Raw genomic sequence first — 24,954 nt, forward strand, 5'->3', positions numbered from 1 at the left:
ATCTCAAGAACCTTTGCTCTCTCAATCAAACCGAATTTGTTCGTTGCTCAAATCCGGTCTCTGCAAGGATATATACATAAAACGCAGTCTCCCGGTTCCTAGTTCTATCAACGTCGCCTTGCAAAGTGTTTGACATTCATAAACTGTGCTCTCTTTTCTACAATTTCCACTGATAGATTGCAATTTGTCTTCCCCTTCTGCCTTCGGTTCGTTATCAACAAGTTGCTCCTTCCCAATAAGTCTGTGTAGTGATTATCAATCCGCGACTCGCACGCGTGTGTGGATGTTCGTATTCTCCGGGTGTTCCGTTGTTTTTATTAAATTTTCGTTCCTCCTAGGAATCTTCGCGACAAAATCTTAATCCTATTTCCGGCTTCTGTTTGTTAAATATCCTCGAAACTGCGGAGTCGTAATTATTGAATCATAGAACTTTTTGCTTCACCCTCCGGTCGCGTGGATGATAAAATGAATAAGGTACGATAAATTTATCTCTAGAATGGGGTGTAAAGTGCCGCAAGCTAATCCTTCGGCGGAAGCTACAAAAAATGTACCATTTTTAACATCATTGCCCACCAAAGGGGTATCGATCAAAATGTTGCGGATTCTGCCGTAATTTGTGTAGTATACACACATAGCTCTCCGTTGCAGACCATTAAAAATCATCGTCATCATCGTGCTTTTGCTTGCGTGTTGTGTATACATTGTACCTGTATATAATAATCCTTCCACTTGTTTCCGCATCCTCCATGCTGCATCCATCCGGCGCTGTGTCGTCACTATCTTCATCTGCGTCTTCTCTCGGCATCCGCTACTACGGCAAAACATGAAAATAACAACAACTACTACTCCTTCCAATATGTACTTGGTGCCCCGACACGCCAGATATGGGTTGCCTTCGCAGTGTTTGGCGCGATTTCGGTTCTGCCAGCCAACGGCCGGATTGTGAAACGCAGCTACTCGGATCAAAGCGTGCACGGATATCTGACGGAGGTGAGTGTTGGTTGGGGGTGGCATCAGAACAATTAAACGTTATTATAATTTTCGCTTCCCTATAGAATATCAATAGCGCGCAAATATTACAGGTTTTTAACATGCAAAACTTAAGCGCGAAACAAACGTGTGAGTTGTACGCAGTCCACTAGGGGAACTGGGGGGAATGTGGTCACCCTGAAACATGCCCATTTCCTGTGTCCACATACCACAAACATCGAAGAATATTGTAGCTCAACTTATTGTAGTTCAAGATAGTAAGCGGTTTTTATTATGAAAATTGAAAATATGAGATTTTTCATTATTTGGAAAAAGGTTGAAAAATTGAACATTTTATTAGTGTGAAGGTAAAATGGTCACCCGCACATATCACGCTAGAAGTGATAGATTTATGCGTGTTTTCTTGACCGAATTTGTTTAAATCATTATTGAAATAGTAGGTATATGTATGACCTGAACTTTCGACTGAATGCTGGATAACTTCTCTATGCCGACGATTTGAAAATTTATAGATCAATAACATCTCTTCTCGACTTTCGCGCTTCAGGCTGACGTAGAGGAGCTACGGCGGTGGTGTGAGGATAACGGAATGGAATTGAATATCAAAACATGCATAACAAAATGAGGTTCAATGAGCTTATCTGCGTCACTACCGCTAAAGCGTTTGCTGCCCTTGGATTTGTTCGTCGGTGCACCAATAACTTCAGAGATGTTTAGGCAATCAAATCGCTATACTGCTCCTTAGAACGTAGTATTTTGGAGTATGCTGCCTGCGTGTGATCTCCGCTTCACAGCACCCAAATCACACGAATGGAGAGAGTACAGCGTAGTTTCATTAGATATGCTCTCCGACAACTCCCTTGGATAGATCCAGATCGCGTTGGAATCGTTAGCTTCTAGGCGTGCCAACCTTCAAAAAATGTTTATTTTTGATCTGTTAAATGGAAATTTTGACTGTCCATCCTTATTAGGGGCTGTCCACATACCACGTGGACAGAAAAAGCGTGATTTTAGACACCCCCCTCACCCTCCGTGAACAAGCGTGGACATTTTCTATACCCCTTCCTCTGTTGTCCACGTGGACATTTCTTCTCTTCTTGGAAACAAAATTCGGGGAAAAAATTGTGTTGCGTATAAATTCTATTTTAATTGATAAAAATGTTAGCTTGATAAAAATGTTAGTTTCATTAGTAATAGCGGTTTGTAATCAATAATTGGTTTATTGCCTAACATTGCCCGTAAAGTTATTTGTATCAATGTTTAGTTAGAAACATTACTAGTGAATCTAGTCTCGAACATTTTCTGTCATAAATCAACGTATGTGTTGAGCTGGTTGAGCTTTTAAGCTGGAATTAAGCTTCCGAGTGAAATGGAGTATATAGTGTAGGATATAACAACTTTTGTAAGACAGGCCATTTGAACTTTATTGTTTTGTTCAGGCGCTAAAAATTCAAAAAAATTAATTCCGGTGATTCATAAATAAAGAACCAGATGGAAAACTATCACTCCTTTCCAAAATCTAAATCGATTTTGCATGAATAACAACCAGTTTCTAATCCGTTTTTAGTTCAATGTGCGTTCAAATAATGATACTGCTCTTTAGCTACATCTGCCCTTCATAAGATTATTCATCGCAAGTTCTCGAATGGGTTTTGATCTGGGAAGTCCCTAGTCCCTGAAGACCGTCCGGATTTCGTTAACTGGTGGCCAATTACCCATTAATCGCGTTGGTTTTGACACGAAAACAGCAACAAATGATTCCGAAATACTTCGTTCTACTCCTGACTTTTCTATCTGGTTCTATAGTTATGAAACACTGGCGGTTTTGTTTTTTTAATGTTTCGCGCCTGAATAGAACAATTAAATTCAAATAGCCAATTATATAAACGCTCAAAATAATCTGTCCCTGATAGTAGATGCTGTTCACTTAACTTAAAAAAAATCTATCCTCGTCTAATCATCAATCTGCACTACAAAAATCTACCAATGATCTTTCTGTACAACTTCGTAAGTTTTGGGATATGTATTTTATATTTTTTCCAAAAAAAAAACAAAAAAAACAAAAGCATAATTTTTAGGATACACACTTACATGACTATAGAACCACTCATTTTTTTGCTTTCAGAGATGCGAAAGATATCCAAATGATAAAATGGTATACAATTACTATTTTCGTTCATAAAACAAACTTTGTAATTGTTTTGTAATCCTTCAAAAAAAAAAACAAAGGATCGGTGTTTCATAACTTTAGAACCAGACGTTACTCTCAGTCAAACTCAGTCAAACTCCAAGAATTTTTTTCAGGCTGTTCAAAGAAACATGGGATTTGGCATAATTCTGGTGGAACAGCTTACCTATCATATTGACTAATTATAAATCGCTGATTTTGTTTCGTTTAGTTGCTCACTTGAACTTGCTGGTATTTATAATGCATAATGCAGAATTCCGTTCGAATCTCACCAGATACAAAGATCACTTTCTCCGGGTGAAGAGAAGTTTTGGGGGATAGCTGATCATGGTTCATTACGCTTGCCTCAAAGATACACTCCAAAATACATTCTCAGAATACACATTACAGCAAAGAAGTTCATCTATATGAAAAATATAGATGTTCAGCACTATCAGACAGTTCAATCCTTTTTTAAACGGTTTTATTTGTCGATAAATATGAATGAAATTATTGAAAATGTGGAATACTGAAATTTCCATATATTATTGAACACAGATGTGAACAGTTTTTTTTTCAAAATATTCATTCAACGTGTCCACGTGGATATTGTCTATACTCCCTCCCCCCTCACCGTGGACAAGCGTGGACATTTCCGTAACCCCTACCCTCCCTAAAGTTGTCCACGTGGTATGTGGACAGCCCCTTATATGATGTATCATTCTATGTACCATTCCGACAACTACGTGAGCGAGATTTGTTTTTTATCAATCGCCATAGGACTTCCTACGGATTCCATAACCCCTTAGAGAATTGTTTCCGTGAATTCAATAGTGCTTGTGCTGTGTTCGATTTTAACGTGTCCAAAACGGTCTTTAAAAATAGGATTAAGAATTTATTATAAGGATTCAGTCTGTGGAATTATAAACAATTCGAGACGGTGATAAATAAATAAATAAATAAAATTAAAAACAACACAGGTAATTCAAAAAAATACAAATCAAAATCATCATTTATTTTTCCCCTTTTTAATAAGTGTTTACTATTGGATCAGTGGAGATAAGAAAATGCTTAACTATATCATGGTTAGTATTTTCTCCACTATTTTATGAGAGAAATGTTCTCGGCCATATTTGATTATTCTACGACCCTCCTCTTGAGCACTCAATTCCTCAGTTAGGCGCCGTTTTGGTCGTTCACCACCCTCGTCGAATATCTTCACAGTTTTGGTAGGTTGTGGTGATCCCTGATAACATAACATAATCCTTAAACCAGTGTACAAAGTCATTCTCAAAGTGATCACGTTTCCATTGTGATTGCTGAAATCTCCTGTTGAATTGTTTCCAGAAAGTTTGGAATTCATGATACTTCTCAGCAGGAAAAATCTCTTTCGCTGCTGTTTTCATTTCGTCTAGTGAATTTCGATGCTTCATTGTTTCATATATTTGTTGTCTCTCTAATCCGGGTACTTGGGTGGAAAGGGGACATTAAAAACATGTATCAAATCATGAATAAAAAATTTACTAGACTTTGAATTGTGTGGTACTGCTGCAGTTGAAGGCTCCATAAAAAGACTCAACGAAATTATGAATTTGAATTTCTAATATATCGCTGATATCTATTTTGAACGAATCACACAACGTTGCAAATTAAACTGAAATGGAAATGGAACTCGCTATTGCTTTTTTCACTAAAACGACAATTCGCGCAGTTTTGCGCAGCTTTGGACAGTGTTCAACGTAAATTTTGAATGTAGGGTAAGTGACCCAATTATGGAGGAAATATTTGCGAATGAATACTCTATTTTAGTTCAAAAGTATACAAAAGTTTAATGTATACTTTTTCTAGCAGTTTGAACCCTGTTTTTGATGATTCTCACTGATATTTTGATGACTAATTGACTAAATTGTATAAAAAACATGTTTGAAAAGGCCACTGCCATGTACCCATTATGGAAATAGTGTTCTTGGAGATTCGTAATAAGTGTACCTATTATGGTAATAGTCGGTGTCACATGGAAGGCGTTAATAGGTTTTTAATAATACTTCAATAATATTTTTTCAATAAAACTATGCCTCTAAATCTTATTCCTAGTATGCAATACTATGTAGTTGATTCTACACTCGACAAAAGTTATAGAAACGGAACGTGAAGTCGGAGTTTTTGAGTGATTTTAGAAACGCTGTAACTTTGTGAAAAATCATCGCATAAAGAAGGGATATACACATTTTTAAAGCTTCATTTAAAGCTTCAAGTTTTGAGATGTAATACTTGAATGCTTCTATCTTTTTGGGTGTAGGTGTAGTGGATAACAATACTGGAAAGAAAAAATAATCGATTTTTGAAGTTGATGAGTAGAATCGATGGGTCCTTCTCAAAAGCCTGTCTTTTTCATTTTTGCAAACACAAAACGATGCCAGACCGCTAGAATGAAGGGAGCAAGAAAAAAGGTCACCATACAACCAAATTATCAGCTTATTGACACCTTTCATTTGACACTACTAAAAAATCGGTAGGTAACGTCATTCCCGAGATCCAAAGATCGACTTTGACGCGATTGTTTTTTTTTTATTTCGAATAGTTTGCAGCGGTCCATGCTGATGATTGCTGACTCGTTTGCATGTTATACTCGTACACCCATGTGCACCCATATATATGCCAGTAAGTATGCGTTGGATGAACGTGGGATCAGAATTTGATCGTTTCGGTATGGTTTCATCCACTTGATTGTGATGAAATTTTTGGAGAAAATTGATCTCTTTTGGCACTAGTCGTGCTGCGTCTTTTCTCATGCCCAAAACATCAACCAAAATATGACGAACGGTCTCGTGAGAGATTTTTAATTCACGGCTTAGCACTATCAAACTTTAATGACGATTTCCAAGCATCATTCCTTTTATTTTGTCAATGTTTTCATTTGTTGAAGAGGTGGTCCTCCTGGTCATCTTTAAATGCCTTATACCATTCATACACCCGTGTTTTCGACAGAGTTGAGTCACCAAATGTATTCTGCAACATTTTCATTGTTTTCTGCATAAGAAATTTAGTTTGCAACACGAAATTCCACACAACATCTTTGACCAATAGAAATATCCATATCAAAATTCGTTGAGCAAAAAAAAATTTTAACTTGTTCTTAATGACGCTGTAAACAAATAAAATGACAGATCGCGCTCAAAATTGACATTAAGTCAACTAACAATGGTACTTATTTTAAATAAAGTCATAAATAGTCGGTGTTCAGTCAGAGGAGACCAAGTCGTAAAATTCAAAGTTCGAGTTGTTGATAGCATTAGGTTAAGTATTCCGTAAGTCACACACCACATTAACCAGGTTTGGAAAATCACGCGTGCAGCAGGATTACCGTATCGAAATTGTTCTGAATGTTCAACTAAATCCCCTTATGGCACCAAACTTCAAACTCGTTTTTCTCTAAATCGTAAAAATGTCACATGGTCCGATCTGACTTGACACCGATCAAATGTTCAGCGGGTAGGTTAAAAATTCAAAATCCCAGGTATATATTTGGCAGAATGCATAAAAAACATTTTCTGAACGTTTAACTGTCAAAAGTAAACCAAAAGGAAACGTGCGGATCGTGCTATGGGCAGAAAGGTGATGGAGATGTTGGAAAAGAAATCCGAACATCTCGATTCGAACTGTGGCTTGGAAAATAGGAATGCCGCCTGGATTCGTCCATAAATTAAGAGAAACGTTCTGTATTAAAATCATCTCTTGAATGGCGTTAACGTTCCCTGTGGAACTTCTGCCGTCTCAACGTATGCATTAGTTAGCATCATTTATTAATACTTAGTTGAGATTTCTTAAGCCAAATAACACGCCTTGAATGTATTCCGAGGGGCAAGCTCTAGAATACGCGTGACCACAGTGCAAGTCGAAGGAAATTTCTCTGACGAAAAATCTCCTGGCCAGAACGGGAATCGAACCCGAACACCCGGCATGATAATGTGAGACGCGAACCACTCGGCCACGGTTGCACATGTATTGAAGTCATACAAGGTCCGAAAAACAATAAACAAAAAAAATTGACGAAGAAATCACATGCTTGAAAACTGTATTCCGATTATTCGGAAAGATTTTAAATAATTTTCAGGACTGACTGCAAAATCCACAAATACTGTAATGGACAGAAATTCAACACTTCAATATTGTATGACGAAAAAAATTTACGGAATTCACCAACAATATATTGTTTGGCAAGCAATCAGCAACTGCGGCTGGAAAAGGCTGGAATCTTCTCTCGCCAATTGTACAATTGGTCGGGTTTCTGCCGAAAACGAACCAAGCGCCAAAAACATTATTCTGGTTTACTTCAATTTGAAGTTTGGGCTTCTAATATTTGACTGTGGCTGATGATATCTATTATTTTATCGCTCACGTGTTACAAACAGGATGTCTACAAAGCACTGAGATTATGAATATTTGTAAAATAACACATAAATATAGAAAGATATGACTTTTAGTTTTTGTACGTATGCACTCAGTTCACTTCAGCAGAATGAAAATTAAAGAATATAGTTTTCAGTTCAATGTGGTTCGACGTAATTTAGTCTGAATAATTACTGCAATAATAATATTAAAATAAATGAGTTTTCTCATTATGATTATGATTTTTTGTCACTGATCAGGTCGTAATTAATATCAACAATGTTTTGATCATCGCAAACCATCTTCAAGAATTCATGGTTTACACGAGGTACATATTTCATCATATGTTGAATGTCGTTGTACTTCGCACGAGGAATGCTGCTCCCAATTGGATGTAAAAAATTAATTTTGGTTTGACAAAAAAAAAAATGGATGGCCTCCTAATATCTTCCTCAAGCCTAACTCAATGAAGGGATCGATCATCTGGGTCGTGGTGGAATCTTTTTGGTTTGAAATTCGACAGACGTTCTCAAAGACATTTTGTTATAAATGTTTTTTGGGTAACCACAGACGTAATACGCTTAAATTTTCTTGGTTCAGCGTGTTTACATTTTTCGAGATACGCCGGCTAATCCACGTTCTCCTACTGTGAATCCGATACGACGTTAATTGATCCAAAAGTAACATTTATTGCTGGTTCTAAAATGTTATGATCGAAAAAAATAAAAAAAATTAGGTTCAACCAAACCGTACCAAGTTGAAAAGTCACAGGAGAGTTGTGTCCGAGACACGACCGCATAGTTGACGTAGGATTCCGTTAGGCTATCTGTTGATTTTAAATATGTTTGAAGAATTACATCGTTAAACTCTTTGATAATGATTTGGTGGCCCTGAAAAGGGCCTTTTTGTTTGGTTGTTGGGTATTTTTTTGTTCATCCCACTAGTGTTTACCGAGTGATGATGACAAAAGGATGGTAAACAGTCGCTGGATGATGCGTATCAGATAAAAGACCCCGAAATGGAACGAGATATGACGAAAACCGCCCTTTGTGATTCTAGACGAGATGCCTCCTGTGTTATGTATGGATGAAATAAAGAAAAAAACACCAATGTAATATAAGATAATTACCAATACCGAACACAATTATAAATTTTTCTCGTCAGTAAAAACATGTTACTTTAATATAGAGTAAACATATTTGAAATGGAAAAGGTAATTTTATTTTATAATTTTTACTTTCTGAGTGTTTATACAACCCAATGCGAATTTTAGGACTAACTAGGACTAACAACAACTAATACTATCTCTGGAGCATATGGGAAATAAATTTTTCTAGTATTTCTTCACTTTTACAATTTTTCTCTCCATGTAAACTTTCCATGGGTGAAAATGAACACAACAAAACAGACAGCTTAAGCTAAACGACCCGTTCTCGAGCGGGAACACACCTTGGTTTTCATATACGAAAATTGAAATAAATCGTTTCATATATCAAGTCATTTTTAACACAAATGCTACCATATACAATTTTACACTTACACTTGTGCTAAATTTTTCACAATACACGATCGGTCATTGATATGAAATTTCACGAAGCAACCAACATTAAAGTTCCAAATTCAAATTTTATTTGCTAGAATTATTCGTATCACTCACCTTACTTGCACTATAAGAATGCCCCCGACTTGCATATATTTAAAATGCCGATTACCCTCAGCCAGCTTGGTTTTGATGTCTCTGTTAGGGAACACATTTCGGTGGGAGCAAAATTCCCCCTACTTTCATGTATTTGCAATGCCGATTTCTCCCAGGCAGCTTGGTTTGATGTCTCTGCTAGGGATCCGCCGCATGTGTCGTCAATTACGACCAATCATAAGTGGGTATTCCCGTTAGGATAGAGGTGGAGATTTTTCAAAAGTTTGATGGTTAGTTTCATCACATATATTATTTTCTTCAATATAAAAAATTGTTATGGAGTACCGAAACCGATTGACGCAAAAATTTCACCAATCTTTCGTTAAATGACTGAGCAATAAACGTTCGAAGTCATCAAGAGTCACGAAGAAAATTCGCAAGGGAGTGGTATGAAGCAGGGGCTTTCTGGAAAGCAGCAGGAGGTCAAAAGTGCCAAACACAAACACCAGGGTTACCATATCTACAGAATAATCTGTAGATTTTGAAGTTTTTTTGAAACCAAGAATCTGTAGGTACAGATTACAGTTTTTTTGGTTTTCATACAGATTTACAGATTTTTCAAAATAACGATATGGCTTCATCTCAATAATATTTTTTGTAGTACTGCTTTCTTATGCTCAATATAAGTTGAAAAGATGCAAAAGCCTGCATCATTAGCTAGCTTTACAATAAATAAATAACACTGTTTATCTTTATCCTACTAAAGCATAGAAAATACGAATGTACAGGCAAACCTTTTTTTGTGCGGGGGATAGGAACCGCACAAAAAAATCGCATAAAAAAATCGTGCAAAACTTCACCAGTAGCTTTAAAAAATCGTGTTCGGTACACATTTTGAAAAAACTTTTTTTTTGTGCGGTAGATAGGGACCCTTAAAAATAGTTTCCCCCAAGAAAATAACTCAAATCCACGCCGTTCACCGTTCAATTTCCTTTTGTTTCCCTACTTTGCGATGGGGCCCTTTGCCTTTCCGGTTGCGCGTGGCTGTTTTGTGCTTTTAGTAGCATGTCGAAACGTGTTGCTGTTAGAAATCATGTCATGCAAAAACTTAGAATAACATACAGCATTTGATGGGAGGAGGGGAATGATTTCAGAAGTGGATAATTGAGACGCAAGTAGGCTTTGTCGCACAGAAATGCATATAAACTATCGAAAAAAAAAAATAAATGAACGATAACTTCGTCAAATATGCTTCTTTTCATATACCACACAAAAAAAATCGCACCAAAAAAACCGCACAAGAACAAAAAACCGCACAAAAAAAACGCACAAAACAAATCGCACAAAAAAAACCGCACAAAAACAGGTTTTACTGTATATGTGGCTAATGGTATCCACGTAAACATTCAACATTCATTCATTCGTCAAATTTAAAATAACTATGTCAATAAATGGCTCTAAAGATAATATTATGCTTCAAGATTGAACTTATGAATTTAACCCTTTGTGTTCGCGACCGACAGCGCGAAGAGGAACAAGTGTCAACACAGTATTTTCCCTTCCAAATTTCCAATCCTTTTTCTCCATCCGAGCCACTCTATTCCTATCAAAACGCATTTAGTGGTGTATAGCACGAAAACAAACTGCATTTCCCGACGTACAACGTAAAAGCAACCGAACATATACTAACAAAGAAGTGAACTGCATTCAGTTCCCTACTAATGTCAATTTCCTCATTCCAAATTCAACCTTTACTCGAGCAAGTTCGCGAAATAAACAACCCGTGTATGAAAAGTTACCTAAGTGTTTTTCCATTCTCCAAGTCACATATCAAATCCTGAGCTATCATCCTGGCCTCCTTCACCCGAAGGAACCGCCACATTCCTCAATGGTGTGATCCACCACTTTGCGGTCGTAATAAATTTCGACATTTGTGTCGTACTGGTCCCATTTTTTTACATGATAAAGCAGTGATGTATAACTTTGTGAGACTATGAACAGATGTGAGACAGATGAACAAGATTCCATTATTTCTTTGTAAACTTCTGATAAGTATTTACTAAACAATGTTTTTATGTTTATGTTCAAAAAATATTTGGTATAATTCTTCTTTCGCATATATCACAAAAACAATTAGTTTGACGTCTTTTACTATTTATCTTTTTGTTTGAACATACAGAAAAATGCTCGTTACATCTATACAGCGCCGCAATACATGGGGTTTTCCATTGATCCTTTCCTAAATCATGGAATACAACTTTTGTTCATCAGCTCGCGCAGTCCGAAGCCGCCGGACGCAAAGTTGTTCGTGTCCGTTATTGTGTTGGAACAATACCGTTATCGGTTTCGCTGAAGTGATTGTTTCGCCCTAACGGTGTTTTCTTTATTGCGAGAGTGAAGTGTTAAGTAATCACAACCAGCGGAAGGGAGAAGTCCTCCACTGCGGGCGCTGTGAGCGTGTGCCGTTCCATCGTCATCGTATTGTGGTGCGATACACCATTGCTGTTGTGCCAAGCGATCATCACGTGGTTCGATTGGAGCACCGTTACAAATCATCCGCACCGTGCGCTTCAAGTATTTTAGTATATATATATATATATATATATATATATATATATATATATATATATATATATATATATATATATATATATATATATTAGGTTAAGGATTAAAAAAAAAAAGAAAAAGTATAATTGTATATCTGCCATAATGGCAAAGTGCGATCCTCTTGATATGGACATTGAATCTGATGTTTCCTCCTCACTAACTACTGGGAAGTCGCTTAAACGCGTTCCCCCCTCAGACGATGTCTTTTCAGAGGAAGAGTTAATCAATCTCAACAAGCCCCCTTCAAGAAAATTGGCAAACTTTTCCACTTCGCCCCCTCAATCTCCCGCTCCCGCTTCCGATTATCTCCCGAACTTGCCTCCCAGCCCAACTGTTCCCGCTCCCGCTCAACAATCGACCTCGTCCCCCCGCTTAGTTGTCCCCTCTCCGCGTGTCAAGGTCTATCCAGAAGATGCATCTGGATCTGGCCCATGGGTTGTTTTCTTCCGGCCAAAACCCAACGGGAAATCGCTCAACGTCATTCAGATCATGAAAGATCTGACAAAAAATTATTCCTCCGTGGTCGAAATAAGAAAGGTTCGACCGAACAAACTGCGTGTTGTCGTGGCTGATCGGAAGCAAGCTAACGAGATTGTTGTCGACAATAGGTTCGTACTAGAATATCGCGTCTATGTGCCCTGCCATAACGTAGAAATTTCGGGGGTGATTACAGAAACGGGTCTGACGAGCGCATTAATAACAGAGGGAGATGGCAGATTTAAAAAGCTCCCTTTGACGAAAGTTAAAATTTTGGACTGCCATCAATTAGGAAAAGTGTCCCAGGAAGAGGGAAAAACAAAATTCACGCCGTCCGACTCGTTTCGAGTAACTTTTGCTGGTTCCGCCCTCCCTGACTACGTTATGGTGGACAAATTGAGGCTTCCGCTGCGTCTCTTCGTGCCAAAGCCCATGACTTGCAACAAATGCAAGTCAGTTGGTCACACAGCAGACTACTGCGCCAACAAGGAGCGCTGTGCCACTTGCGAAGAGCAACATGTGGGCAAATCCTGCAGTGCGACTGAGCATAAGTGTCCATATTGCGGGGGGACCCCACATGAGCTCTCAGCTTGTGAAACTTACAAGAGTCGCTGGGAGAAACAGAAGCGCTCTTTAAAGGAACGCTCGAAACGCACTTTTGCGGAAATTTTAAAGGGCGCTTCTCCACAGGCCCAACAACAACAACATCCAATCTCCTCACACAATATCTTTTCCACGTTGCCAGTTGACGAAATGGAAGCGGACACAGCTCACGGGGGTACACCGTTTATTTCCCAAGGGAATCCCCGGCGCAAAAATGTGACCACTCCCAAAATTCGATCACAAGTCCCTCCGGTGATATCACCTGTTAGCTTGCCTAAAAAAACGAGTGCAGCGGACAAGCAAAATCAGGTTCCTCCTGGCTTCCGTGGGAATAGTTCACCTTCGAACGACCCAGCACTCGAGGGGACATCAAAAACCCCAACTGTCCCTATTTTTCCGTCCAGCTCAACTTCCCAATCGGGATTTATAAAATTGTCTGACCTTTTGGATCAAATCTTCAAGTGTTTTAACGTTTCCGACTCCATCAGAACCATTATCATTTCAATGCTTCCAGTATTAAAGACAATTTTGCAACAATTGATGCAAACATGGCCCCTCCTTGCAATGATTATCTCTCTTGATGTCTAATTTAAATAGAGAGGTCGGAGATATCACTGTTTTACAGTGGAATTGTCGTAGTCTTATCCCTAAATTGGATACATTCAAATTTTTAATTCATAAGTTCAATTGTGATGTTTTTGCTCTGTCCGAAACTTGGCTTTCTTCGCGAGATGATCTCTCTTTCCATGATTTCAATATTATACGCTTGGACCGTGATGACAGATACGGAGGGGTGCTATTGGGGATCAATAAGTGCCGCTCATTTTTTCGAATTGACCTTCCACCTATTGGAGGGATTGAAGCTGTTGCTTGTCATGCAAACATCAGAGGCAAAGACCTCTGTATTGTCAGCTTGTATTGGCCTTCGAGAGCTGCGGTTAGCCGCAAGCAACATGTTGACATGTGCTCACTCCTTCCTGAGCCACGATTGATCTTGGGAGACTTCAACTCTCACGGAACTGCCTGGGGGGAACAGTACGACGACAATCGTTCATTGTTGATATATGACCTTTGTAACAACTTCAATATGACCGTTTTGAACACTGGGGAAACAACACGTGTGCCTAAACCTCCTGCTAACCCAAGTGCTCTTGACCTCTCGCTTTGCTCGAATTCATTATCGTTAGATTGCAAGTGGAATGTAATCCAGGACCCCAACGGTAGTGATCACTTGCCAATCAAAATTTGCATCACCATTGGGTCGAATTCTTCTGAATCTATAAACATGGCATATGACCTCACAAGACACATTGACTGGAAAAAGTATGCGGACGCGATTGCTCTAGCCATCAATTCCAGAGATGGTTTATCTCCATTGGAGGAGTATAACTTCCTTTCTCGTTTGATCTATGACAGCGCAGTTCGCGCTCAAACGAAGCCCATTCCAGGTTCCACCATTTCCCGAAGGCCTCCCAATCTATGGTGGGATAGCCAATGTTCCAAGCTTTATATAGAAAAATCAAATGCATTTAAAGCTTTTCGGAAACGTGGAACTCCTGAAAATTTTCAAACGTATTTAGCCCTTGAGAATCAGTTCAAAAATTTGATCAAAGGGAAAAAACGTGCTTATTGGCAAATTTCGTGGGAGGTTTGTCACGAGAAACGTCAATGAAAAAATTATGGAAAGGAATGGAAAGGAATATAACTTGCTTTGTGAGAAACATTTGAACTTTTCTCATGGAGATTCGGCAGTAAGCCGGGTCTCCTACATGGGACTCCCCCAGGGCTCATGTTTAAGCCCCCTTTTGTACAACTTCTATGTAAGCGACTTCGACAATTGCCTTACACAAAATTGCAGCCTGAGACAACTTGCAGATGATGGAGTGGTGTCTGTCGTAGGATCAAACGAATCCGACCTGCAAGGACCCTTACAAGATGCTTTGAACAATTCTTCAACCTGGGCCATTGGGCTAGGGATCGAATTCTCCACGGAGAAAACAGAGATGGTGGTTTTTTCTAGGAAGCATAGACCAGCAAAACCAAAGCTTCAACTTTTGGGTAAACCGATCACTCATGCTATGTCATTCAAGTATCTTGGGGTCTGATTCGACTCCAAATGTACTTGGGGGGCCCATATTAGGTATCTGAGTAAAAAATGTCAACAAAGAATAAACTTTCTCCGTACAATTACCGGCACCTGGTGGGGAGCCCATCCCGAAGATCTTATTATGTTGTATCGAACAACTATTCTCTCAGTGATGGAGTATGGCAGTTTCTGTTTTCAATCAGCTGCCAAAACACACCTCATTAAACTCGAGCGAATTCAGTTTCTTTGTCTCCGTATTGCGTTGGGATGTCTGCCCTTAACGCATACCATGAGCCTCGAGGTTTTGGCAGGCGTACTCCCACTAAAAGATCGCTTCAATTTATTATCTCTTCGGTACCTCATCCGGTGTAAGGTTATGAACCCATTGGTGATCGGAAATTTTGAGCAGCTGACCGAGCTAAATTTTCATTCTGGATTCATGAGCTCATATCATGAATTCGTCTCCATGCAGGTTGATCCTTCTTCATATATTCCCAACCGTGTTTGTTTTCCTGACTACATCAATTCCTCTGTGCATTTTGATCTGTCCATGAAGCAGGATATCCATGGAATTCCAGATTATCATCGATCGGGGATCGTTCCTACGATTTTCGAAGCAAAGTATGGGCGTGTCAATTGTGATAATATGTACTTTACTGATGGGTCCTCTATGAATGAGTCCACAGGATTTGGAGTGTTCAACAAATTTTTTAGCACCTCACACAGTCTTCAGTATCCTTGCTCAGTGTATATTGCTGAATTGGCAGCAATACACTGGGCGCTGGACAGCGTCACCTCACGACCTGTTGAACACTATTACATTGTAACGGATAGTCTGAGCTCTGTCGAAGCTATCCGTTCAGTGAGACCGGAAAAGCACTCGCCGTACTTCCTTGAGAGAATACGAGAAATTTTGAGTGCTTTATCCAGACGCTGTTATGTCATTACCTTTGTGTGGGTCCCTTCTCATTGCTCAATTCCGGGTAATGAGAGGGCTGACTCATTAGCAAAGGTAGGTGCAATTGAAGGCGAAATTTATCAGCGTCAAATCTCCTTCAATGAATTTTATTCTTTAGTTCGTAAAAATACCATCGTTAACTGGCAACGCAAATGGAACGAAGATGAATTGGGCCGGTGGTTCCACTCGATTATCCCTAAGGTTAGCCTCAAACCATGGTTCAAAAGTCTGGACTTGAGTCGGGACTTTATTCGCACCTTCTCCCGACTCATGTCCAATCACTGTTCGTTAGACGCGCTGCTTTTTCATATTAATCTTGCCGACAGCAATCTCTGCGGTTGTGGCCATGGTTACCACGACATCGAACACGTTGTTTGGTCGTGCGAGTTGTATCTTGTCGCCAGATCGAATTTAGAAAACTCCCTTCGGGCCCGAGGAAAGCAGTCCAATGTGCCGGTGAGAGATGTGTTGGCTCGGTTAGACCTTGATTACATGTCCCAAATATATGTTTTCCTTAAAGCTATCGATCTTCGAGTGTGATTGTTCATACATCCTTTTCCCCTCCTTTTCGTCCTTCGCGAGCTATCGGTTCCCTTCCTACTAACATTAGAATAAGTTAAATTGTTAATACATATTAGATGTAAGGATAGTTTTAAGAATTGAGTATGAAGTGTCAGTGTGAATGAGAATGTGAATGTGAATGTGAGTGCGAGTGTAAGCACACATCTCCTTACATCCCATCCTTTTCCTAATGAAAATGTGTCACCCCTCTAAACTCGAGTCGACCGCGAGTAATCGGTTTCCTATTTCATTAACCATAGAATTAAGGAAACAACATGTTGATATATGCTAGTTGAAATATAGTTAAGAGTTTGGCTCCTTTAAACTTATGTAACTGAGCCTGTAAAAATAAACGGATTAATAAAAAAAAAACTTTTGTTCATACTGAGTACCGTTATCTGTTGTTCATAGTAGCACCATTTTGGTTCGCGAATAAGTTCACAATAATCTAAAATTCGTTCAGAAAAAGTGTGAACTGATACATTGTTAGTAGGGGAAGTGGGGGCATAGTGGTCACCCTAAGGAATATGCCCATTTCCAGCGCCCACATACCGATTAAAATCCCGTTTTTCGAAGAATATTATAGTTCAACTCATTATTCTTCAAGATAGCAAACGGTTTTTACTATAAAAATTCAAAATAGTACACTTTTCATCATTAGAAAAAGGTGAAAAATCGAACCTTTTTTTTGGTTGGAGGTAAAGTGGTCCTAGTGGGGGCAAAGTGATCACCCGCACATATCAAGCTTAATGGGATAGATTTATGCCTTTTTTTTCTTCCAAATTTGTTCAAATCATATTTGTTACAGTAGGTACATGTATGAAATAAACTTGGCCTATTCACCTAGAGTTACAATTTAAATTTTCTCTTGCATACAAAAACGCAGTAAGAAACACATAACGTTCCGCTTGGTTTAGTTGGAGTGGCATATTTACCCAGGGTCAAAGCCACAAAAGGATCTTCTTCAAGAGCAAAATGTGATGAGGTATATCACCCTTAGTAAACTGAACATTGTAAGTTGTTATTCACCTATGACCACTTTGCCTCCAAACATGAAAATAATTTCTATGCTAATTATTCGCTTAGATTGAACAAAATAACTGTTCACCTCTCCTAGAATATGTGAACAGTCGTCCAAGCTGATGATTTGTCCAACATATCAGATTGAATAAACTAAATTTCGTGAGAAATTCCTTAGATACCATGCGCACAGAACTACGAGCCATTCGGCCGTAGAGAGAGTAATTTCTGTTTTTATTTGTATTTTGACATGCGAGAGCTCTACTGAAACACAGGATTGCTCAAAAGTCATTAAATTCTCCAAACATAAGGTGACTACAAATACGGTCTCTATAGTCAATAGTTATAATACCAAACAAGCAGGTGACTACTTTGCCCCCACCACCCCTATACTTCTTTGCTGTGGTGGCTGAAGGTAGACAAACAACCGCAAAAAGTTGATACAGATTTCAATACAGATTTTCCGAGAAAAAACACAGATAAAGCAATTTTTTGAGACCAAAACACAGATTTTATAAAGGCAACCCTGCTCTGGACCAGAGCTGCCGAGAACGTCACTGATGAGTCTGTACAAATCCGTATGGTTGGTGTGAAGCACAAAGATCATGAATTTGTAAACCATATGAATGAGAAATTTAAAGCTTCATAGCTGTTTTATTACTATTTTTGGGTGTGTTCATATAAATATATAAGTGGCAGTCACTCTTAATCACCTTGTAAATTATCAGCAAAGAAATGATGGACACTGTACAAATGCAAGAGTGGAGCAATTGGTTTTTTATAGGAGGTACTAGCAACAGCTATTGACATACACGTGGGCATAAAAAATCTTATACATTTCTGAAAAGTCATTCAGCTCGCGCAGTCTGAAGACATCGGTCGCAAATTTGTTCGCGTCTATTATAGAGTGGAGATTATACCGTTATCAGTTCGTGGCTGGTGAAGTTATTTCGCCCTAACGGGGTTCTCTTTATTGCGCGAGTGAGGAGAGCAGTTATCACTACCAGCGTGAGGAAGAAGTCCTCCACGGCGGACGCGGTGCGTGTACCGTATCATCGCTGTGTGTGCTTTAGCATCGTCATCGATTCCATCATCGTGTTGTGGTGCGATATACCGTTGCATCTGTGCCGAGCGATTGCCACGCGGTTCGATTGGGACACCGTTTCATTTCATTCGCATTGATGTGCGATTTAGGTATAATATATATTAGGTTTAGAAATACAAAAAAAAATAAAAATTATATTATTTTATATCTGCCGTAATGGCAGAAGGTCATGTTGACATGGAGATTGAAACTACTGTTTCCTCCTCACTAGCTACAACGGGGGCTGGGAAGTCGCTTAAACGCGTTCCCCCCTCAGAAGATGTCTCTTCAGAGAAAGAGGTAATCTACCTTAACAAGCCCCCCTCAAGAAAATTGGCAAACTTTTCCTCTTCGCCCCCTCAATCTCCCGCTCCCGCTTCCGCTCAACTCCCGAACTTGCCTCCCAGCCCTACTGATCCCGCTCCCGTTCAACAATCGACCTCGTCCTCCCCCTCAGTTGTTTCCTCTCCTCGTGTCAAGGTCTATCCAGACGATGCACTTGGAGCTGGTCCATGGGTTGTTTTTTTCCGGCCTAAACCAAAAGGAAAGTCAATTAATGTCATTCAGGTTTCAAAAGATCTGGCAAGATTATATTCCTCCGTGGTCGAAATCTCTAAGGTTAGACCGAACAAACTGCGTGTTGTCGTGAGTGATCGGAAACACGCGAATGCAATTGTGATCGACGAGAGATTCTCCCTAGAGTGTCGCGTCTACGTGCCCTCCCATGACGTAGAAATCTCGGGGGTGAAAACAGAGATGGTGGTTTTTTCTAGGAAGCATAGACCAGCAAAACCAAAGCTTCAACTTTTGGGTAAACCGATCACTCATGCTATGTCATTCAAGTATCTTGGGGTCTGGTTCGACTCCAAATGTACTTGGGGGGCCCATATTAGGTATCTGAGTAAAAAATGCCAACAAAGAATAAACTTTCTCCGTACAATTACCGGCACCTGGTGGGGAGCCCATCCCGAAGATCTTATAATGTTGTATCGAACAACTATTCTCTCAGTGATGGAGTATGGCAGTTTCTGTTTTCAATCAGCTGCCAAAACACACCTCATTAAACTCGAGCGAATTCAGTATCTTTGTCTCCGTATTGCGTTGGGATGTATGCCCTCAACGCATACCATGAGTCTCGAGGTTTTGGCAGGCGTACTCCCACTAAAAGATCGCTTCAATTTATTATCTCTTCGGTTCCTCATCCGGTGTAAGGTTATGAACCCATTGGTGATCGGAAATTTTGAGCAGCTTATCGAGCTTAATTTTCATTCAGGATTCATGAGCTCATATCATGAATTCATCTCCATGCAGGTTGATCCTTCTTCGTATACTCCCAACCGTGTTTGTTTTCCTGACTACATCAATTCCTCTGTGCATTTTGATCTGTTCATGAAGGAGAAAATCCATGGAATTCCAGATTATCATCGATCGGGGATCGTTCCTACGATCTTCAATGCAAAGTATGGGCGTGTCAATTGTGATAATATGTACTTTACTGATGGGTCCTCTATGAATGAGTCCACAGGATTTGGAGTGTTCAACGAAATTTTTAGCACCTCCCACAGTCTTCAGAATCCTTGCTCTGTGTATATTGCTGAATTGGCAGCAATACATTGGGCGCTGGACAGCGTCGCCTCACGACCTGTTGAACACTATTACATTGTAACGGATAGTCTTAGCTCTGTCGAAGCTATCCGTTCAGTGAGGCCGGAAAAGCACTCGCCGTACTTCCTTGAGAGAATACGAGAAAATTTGAGTGCTTTAACCAGACGCTGTTATGTCATTACCTTTGTCTGGGTCCCTTCACATTGCTCAATTCCGGGTAACGAGAGGGCTGACTCATTGGTAGGTGCAATTGAAGGCGATATTTATCAGCGTCAAATCGCTTTCAATGAATTTTATTCGTTAGTCCGTAAAAATACCATCGCTAACTGGCAACGTAAATGGAACGAAGATGAATTGGGCCGGTGGTTTCACTCGATTATCCCTAAGGTTAGCCTCAAACCATGGTTCAAAAGTCTGGACTTAAGTCGGGACTTTATTCGCACCTTCTCTCGACTCATGTCCAATCACTGTTCGTTAGACGCGCTACTCTTTCGTTTTAATCTTGCCGATGGCAATATCTGTGCTTGTGGCCAAGGTTACCACGACATCGAACACGTTGTTTGGTCGTGCGAGGAGTATCTTGTTGCCAGATCGAATTTAGAAAACTCTCTTCGGGCTAGAGGAAGGCAGCCCAATGTGCCGGTGAGAGATGTGTTGGCTCGGTTAGACCTTGATTACATGTCCCAAATATATGTCTTCCTAAAAGCTATCGATCTTCGTGTGTGATTGTCCTTATATCCTTATATTATCCTTTTCCTTTTCCTTCGCGAGAAATCAAATCCCTTCTTACTAACAATAGAATAAGGTGAAATGTAAATACATGTTAGATATAAGATAGGCTTAAGAATTGAGTATGATGAATGTGAGTGCGAATGTGAGTGTGAACATTGTCAACATATCCTTATAACCCATCCTTTTCCTGAAACAAAATGTCACCCTTCTAAACTCGAGCAAGCCGCGAGTAATCGGTTCTCTACTTCATTAACATTAGAATTAATAAAAAATGTTTATATATACTTGATAGGAGTTTGGCTCCTTTAAACTTATGTAAATGAGCCTGTAAAAATAAACGATTTAATAATAATAATTTCTGAAAAGTCTTCAAACGCTGCGAGATCATTGGATCCAGAACTTCTATCATAACTCATCCACATATGTTTTCATTTGGTACAAAACAAAGCAGCTTACATGCGAAAAACATATCATAAATAGTTCGACAACATTCCCATCATGTTCGAAATCATACACATATCAATTCCTCAAAGGATTCATCTCATCTCAATAGGAACATTCCCATTATACCACAAGCCGTTCGTATCAAATCTCTAGCAGTATCAAGAGATTTGAAGAAAAAGGTTGCTCATGTGGAAAATGTGACAATAATGGGTTCCTATACACACAAATCATATCATTCCATTCCGACACTCGACCAGTACCATGTTCAACCGAGAATAACCAATTCCAAGCACCATCAGAATAAACGGAAAAATCAATTTCCCTCTGTTAATTGTGCTTGAATGAGTCGGAAAGCGAAAAGTTCATTTGCCATCCAAGAAGGAAGGCGATGGATGCTGTTCGAATTGGGGTGAAAGATTCCAGCCAAACAGTTGCGCGTGGAAAGGGACCCGCAAAAGGCGGAAGAAGAATGATCCCATGAAACTTATGCTGGCGCAAACGATACGATGGAGTTCTCTTCGAAGGTGAAGAGGCCGGAAGGCGAAGGGTGGCGTTTTTTGATAAATGAAATTCTCGTCTCAGTACGTAAACAAGACGATCGTAAAAGCACTAAATTACTACCGCGCTTGTTTCCGAAGTGAAACTCTGCAGCTGAGATTTTATGTGTAGGGAAGGGAGTAAAACTTTAAAGCATTATAATCGTAATCACCCCCTAATTGAGTTTGAATCCACGTATTACATTATTAATTGAAAATGCACAAATATAGCCTACGACTATATCAAAAGCTATTTGTTTTATATTAGTATATTGATTTCCATAATGTTGATTAACTATTTTTATTGAGTAATTCAACGAAATCTCATTATTTTTCTGCTGCAGAGAACATGCTGGTGGAACGAGGTCTGCAAAGAGGAGTTCCAGCAATTATTTCGCTGTAGATGTCCACAGTGGTCTTACTGCAGGTAAAAGTATTAGTCCTAAAATAACATACACATTGGAAACAGAATTGGTCTGGCTAATTATTCCCCCATCATAAGCAGATCCCCTGGACGCTACTATAATGCCTACTGTTCTATGACTAACACCGGCTACATCTGGACACAACCCACGTGGGACTGGGAAACGGCCTAACAGATATTGTTTGCAGTTTTTACAATAAATGAAATTTATTTCTTGATTCAATTGAATACACAACGTATAGGAATGTCATCGATCAACAATCTGTAGAAGAAAATAATATTTTCTGTCTGAAATTCATGACATAAAAAGATGGATTGTGAGATGAAGATCAAAACAACAAGAAATACGGTTCTAAAATCAAAGTAGCATTTCGCTAGACAATGGCTTGAAGTAACACATGAACATGTTTGCTGTACAACACAATAATACTTTTTAGGAGGCACACTTCAGCACAGATAATCAGCAAACCGATTTTAGCAATGATATTCATTGACTCAGAAATAAATTTCACTCTAGCCAAAACAAATCAAGAATATACACATTCGCAATCATTATACAAATAATTGAAATCCGCAAACGCGTCAGACCTTTCGGCAGCAACTTTGCTAACGCCAGCGCCCAGCGGTTCGTTAAGTTGCCCTGTTTTAGGTAGTAATCGCAATCACAAGAGACCAAACCTAGCGTGAATATAATGTAATGCTTTCATAGAGACCAAATATTTTATATAGATTTATAGAAACTCACACCGTAGGACTTGATTGGACCATAGGCTAGTGCGTTATATACAGAGTGGTATTCGATTGTTGCGGGTGGTAGTGCTCTATATTGAGGAGGTTATTGTAGCGGAGAATGGCTATTACTAAGGTTATATGTATGAAGAAATTATATCACTGTCACACCTAAGCGTATCGATAAAGGAATACACCATATCAACTGACGTTGCTCGGTTTATTACGCCGGAATTCATAACAATTTTTATTTCACCAAAAAAGTACCGATTAACGACACTCAGCATCGAAAATTGAAAAGAAAAAAAATTATTTGAATCATATTGAAAAGGTTTTCTCAATTTTGGCGAAATTTCCGACCGAATCATAAAATCACTGTTGCTTCACAACAGTTACAGTATAAAATTTGTTCGATTCCGAATAGAATAGATGGGTTCAGTGGCATAGATAGAAAAAAAATTCATATGTTGGTTTTCGAGCCGCTATATTATACATATACACACAAACACAAAACTTTGAAGAAAAAAAAACAGTTGTAACTTTAAAATATTGCAGAAAAATCAATACATCGCATTTTGCATCCGAGAAGAACGAAATAAAAAACAATGAATCAAAACAACATATTAATAAAAATCGTTATTATGATCTTATTTGTTTCTATATTACTAATCACTACCTAATTACCAGGTCAATCGGAAATCCCTTCGATAGCTCACAAGGCGAGATATGCGACTCGAATCATTCAAACATTTTTTGGTTCATGAGGCTGCTGCATAATAAAATAGATTTCAAAAAGCGCTAAAGGCGCTCGAATAGTGCATACATGATAGAATCAGTTTTCGGACGAAAAACAACTTGTCTAAAAGCACTTTTTCAATTGCCAAAATGGCCATGATGGAGTGAAAGTATTGGAGATATACCTGTCAATCGGCATAACGTGTCGCGGTATGATGATAAAATACCAGTCATGGTATAAGGAGTGACAAACACCAGGTGAGACTTTCTTCTTGTTTTCATAGATAACTAACTGACCCGACAATCGTTCATCTGCCATATAAATTATTTCTATTGAATATTTTGGTTGTTAAATACAAAATAACTAATGTATCGTAAGTGTGTATGAACATTTCAACAATCTATAAAATTAATCGAATGTGATCGTTAAAATGGAACGAATGAAACGATTTGAACAATTTCTCGCGTCGCTGTGCAGTCGCCTACTATCAGTCCAGTAACGCCTTCAGCAACGTGCGTATAGGATCATGCTCTCCAACTGATGTTCTATCAGGATTGTTGAGAATAGCGTGATTGTCATTTTGCAATCCGACCCTTTCCTAATTTTTTTTCAAAGTTGGTACTTACGATGGAAGGTACCCAAAATCACAATTGTCTTTATCATATGACCAATTTTTAATTGCAACTGATTTATCAAAAGAGCGCATGAATTCAATGAATTTAACATTGAAAACTCAAATAAAATCTCGAAACATATCCCCTTCGACATTTTTTGGTATAATTTAATTGGAAACTCCTTCCAATAACCATCCATAATAACAAAGTGTGACAGTCAGTGGTGCCATGTCGAACTCATAAAAATGTATATATTAGTTTCTGAACATTTATGATATTTCAATACTTTGTGAAATCGTAACCATTTGGGAAAAGTAATATGAAAAATATAATCCACGTGCGGTTCAACCTGAAAAACTATATGGAACATTTTATCCTAGGGCTAACCGTTTTCAAGTTATACCAATTTTACATAATTAAAATCATGTTCGTGAAATATTAGATATGCACACTGCTGCTGGACACTACGACTGAGGTTCTGACATTTTACTAACATTATTTTCATCATAAGAAATTGATGATCTCGAGATCGATTGATCCTAGCATAAAACGT

At 38.9% G+C, this 24,954-nt stretch overlaps 1 protein-coding gene across 3 annotated transcripts; it reads left to right on the forward strand.

The window, feature by feature from the left end:
* The first annotated feature begins 112 nt into the window (after positions 1–112).
* Positions 113–23,665, forward strand: LOC129767616 (uncharacterized). Of its 3 annotated transcripts, none has more exons than XM_055768668.1 (5): positions 113–285; positions 339–474; positions 883–990; positions 22,243–22,325; positions 22,404–23,665. In XM_055768668.1, exons 2-5 carry the CDS (start codon positions 466–468, stop codon positions 22,492–22,494), a joined length of 291 nt encoding a protein of 96 aa, XP_055624643.1. In that variant the 5' UTR covers positions 113–285; positions 339–465; the 3' UTR covers positions 22,495–23,665. The 3 variants fall into 3 exon arrangements, with proteins under 3 accessions (XP_055624643.1, XP_055624645.1, XP_055624642.1); XM_055768670.1 differs by having other exon boundaries at positions 113–275; XM_055768667.1 differs by having other exon boundaries at positions 113–474.
* Positions 23,666–24,954: the final 1,289 nt, after the last annotated feature.

Source organism: Toxorhynchites rutilus, chromosome 2, assembly GCF_029784135.1.
Source record: "Toxorhynchites rutilus septentrionalis strain SRP chromosome 2, ASM2978413v1, whole genome shotgun sequence".
NCBI classification, from domain to species: Eukaryota; Metazoa; Arthropoda; class Insecta; order Diptera; family Culicidae; genus Toxorhynchites; species Toxorhynchites rutilus.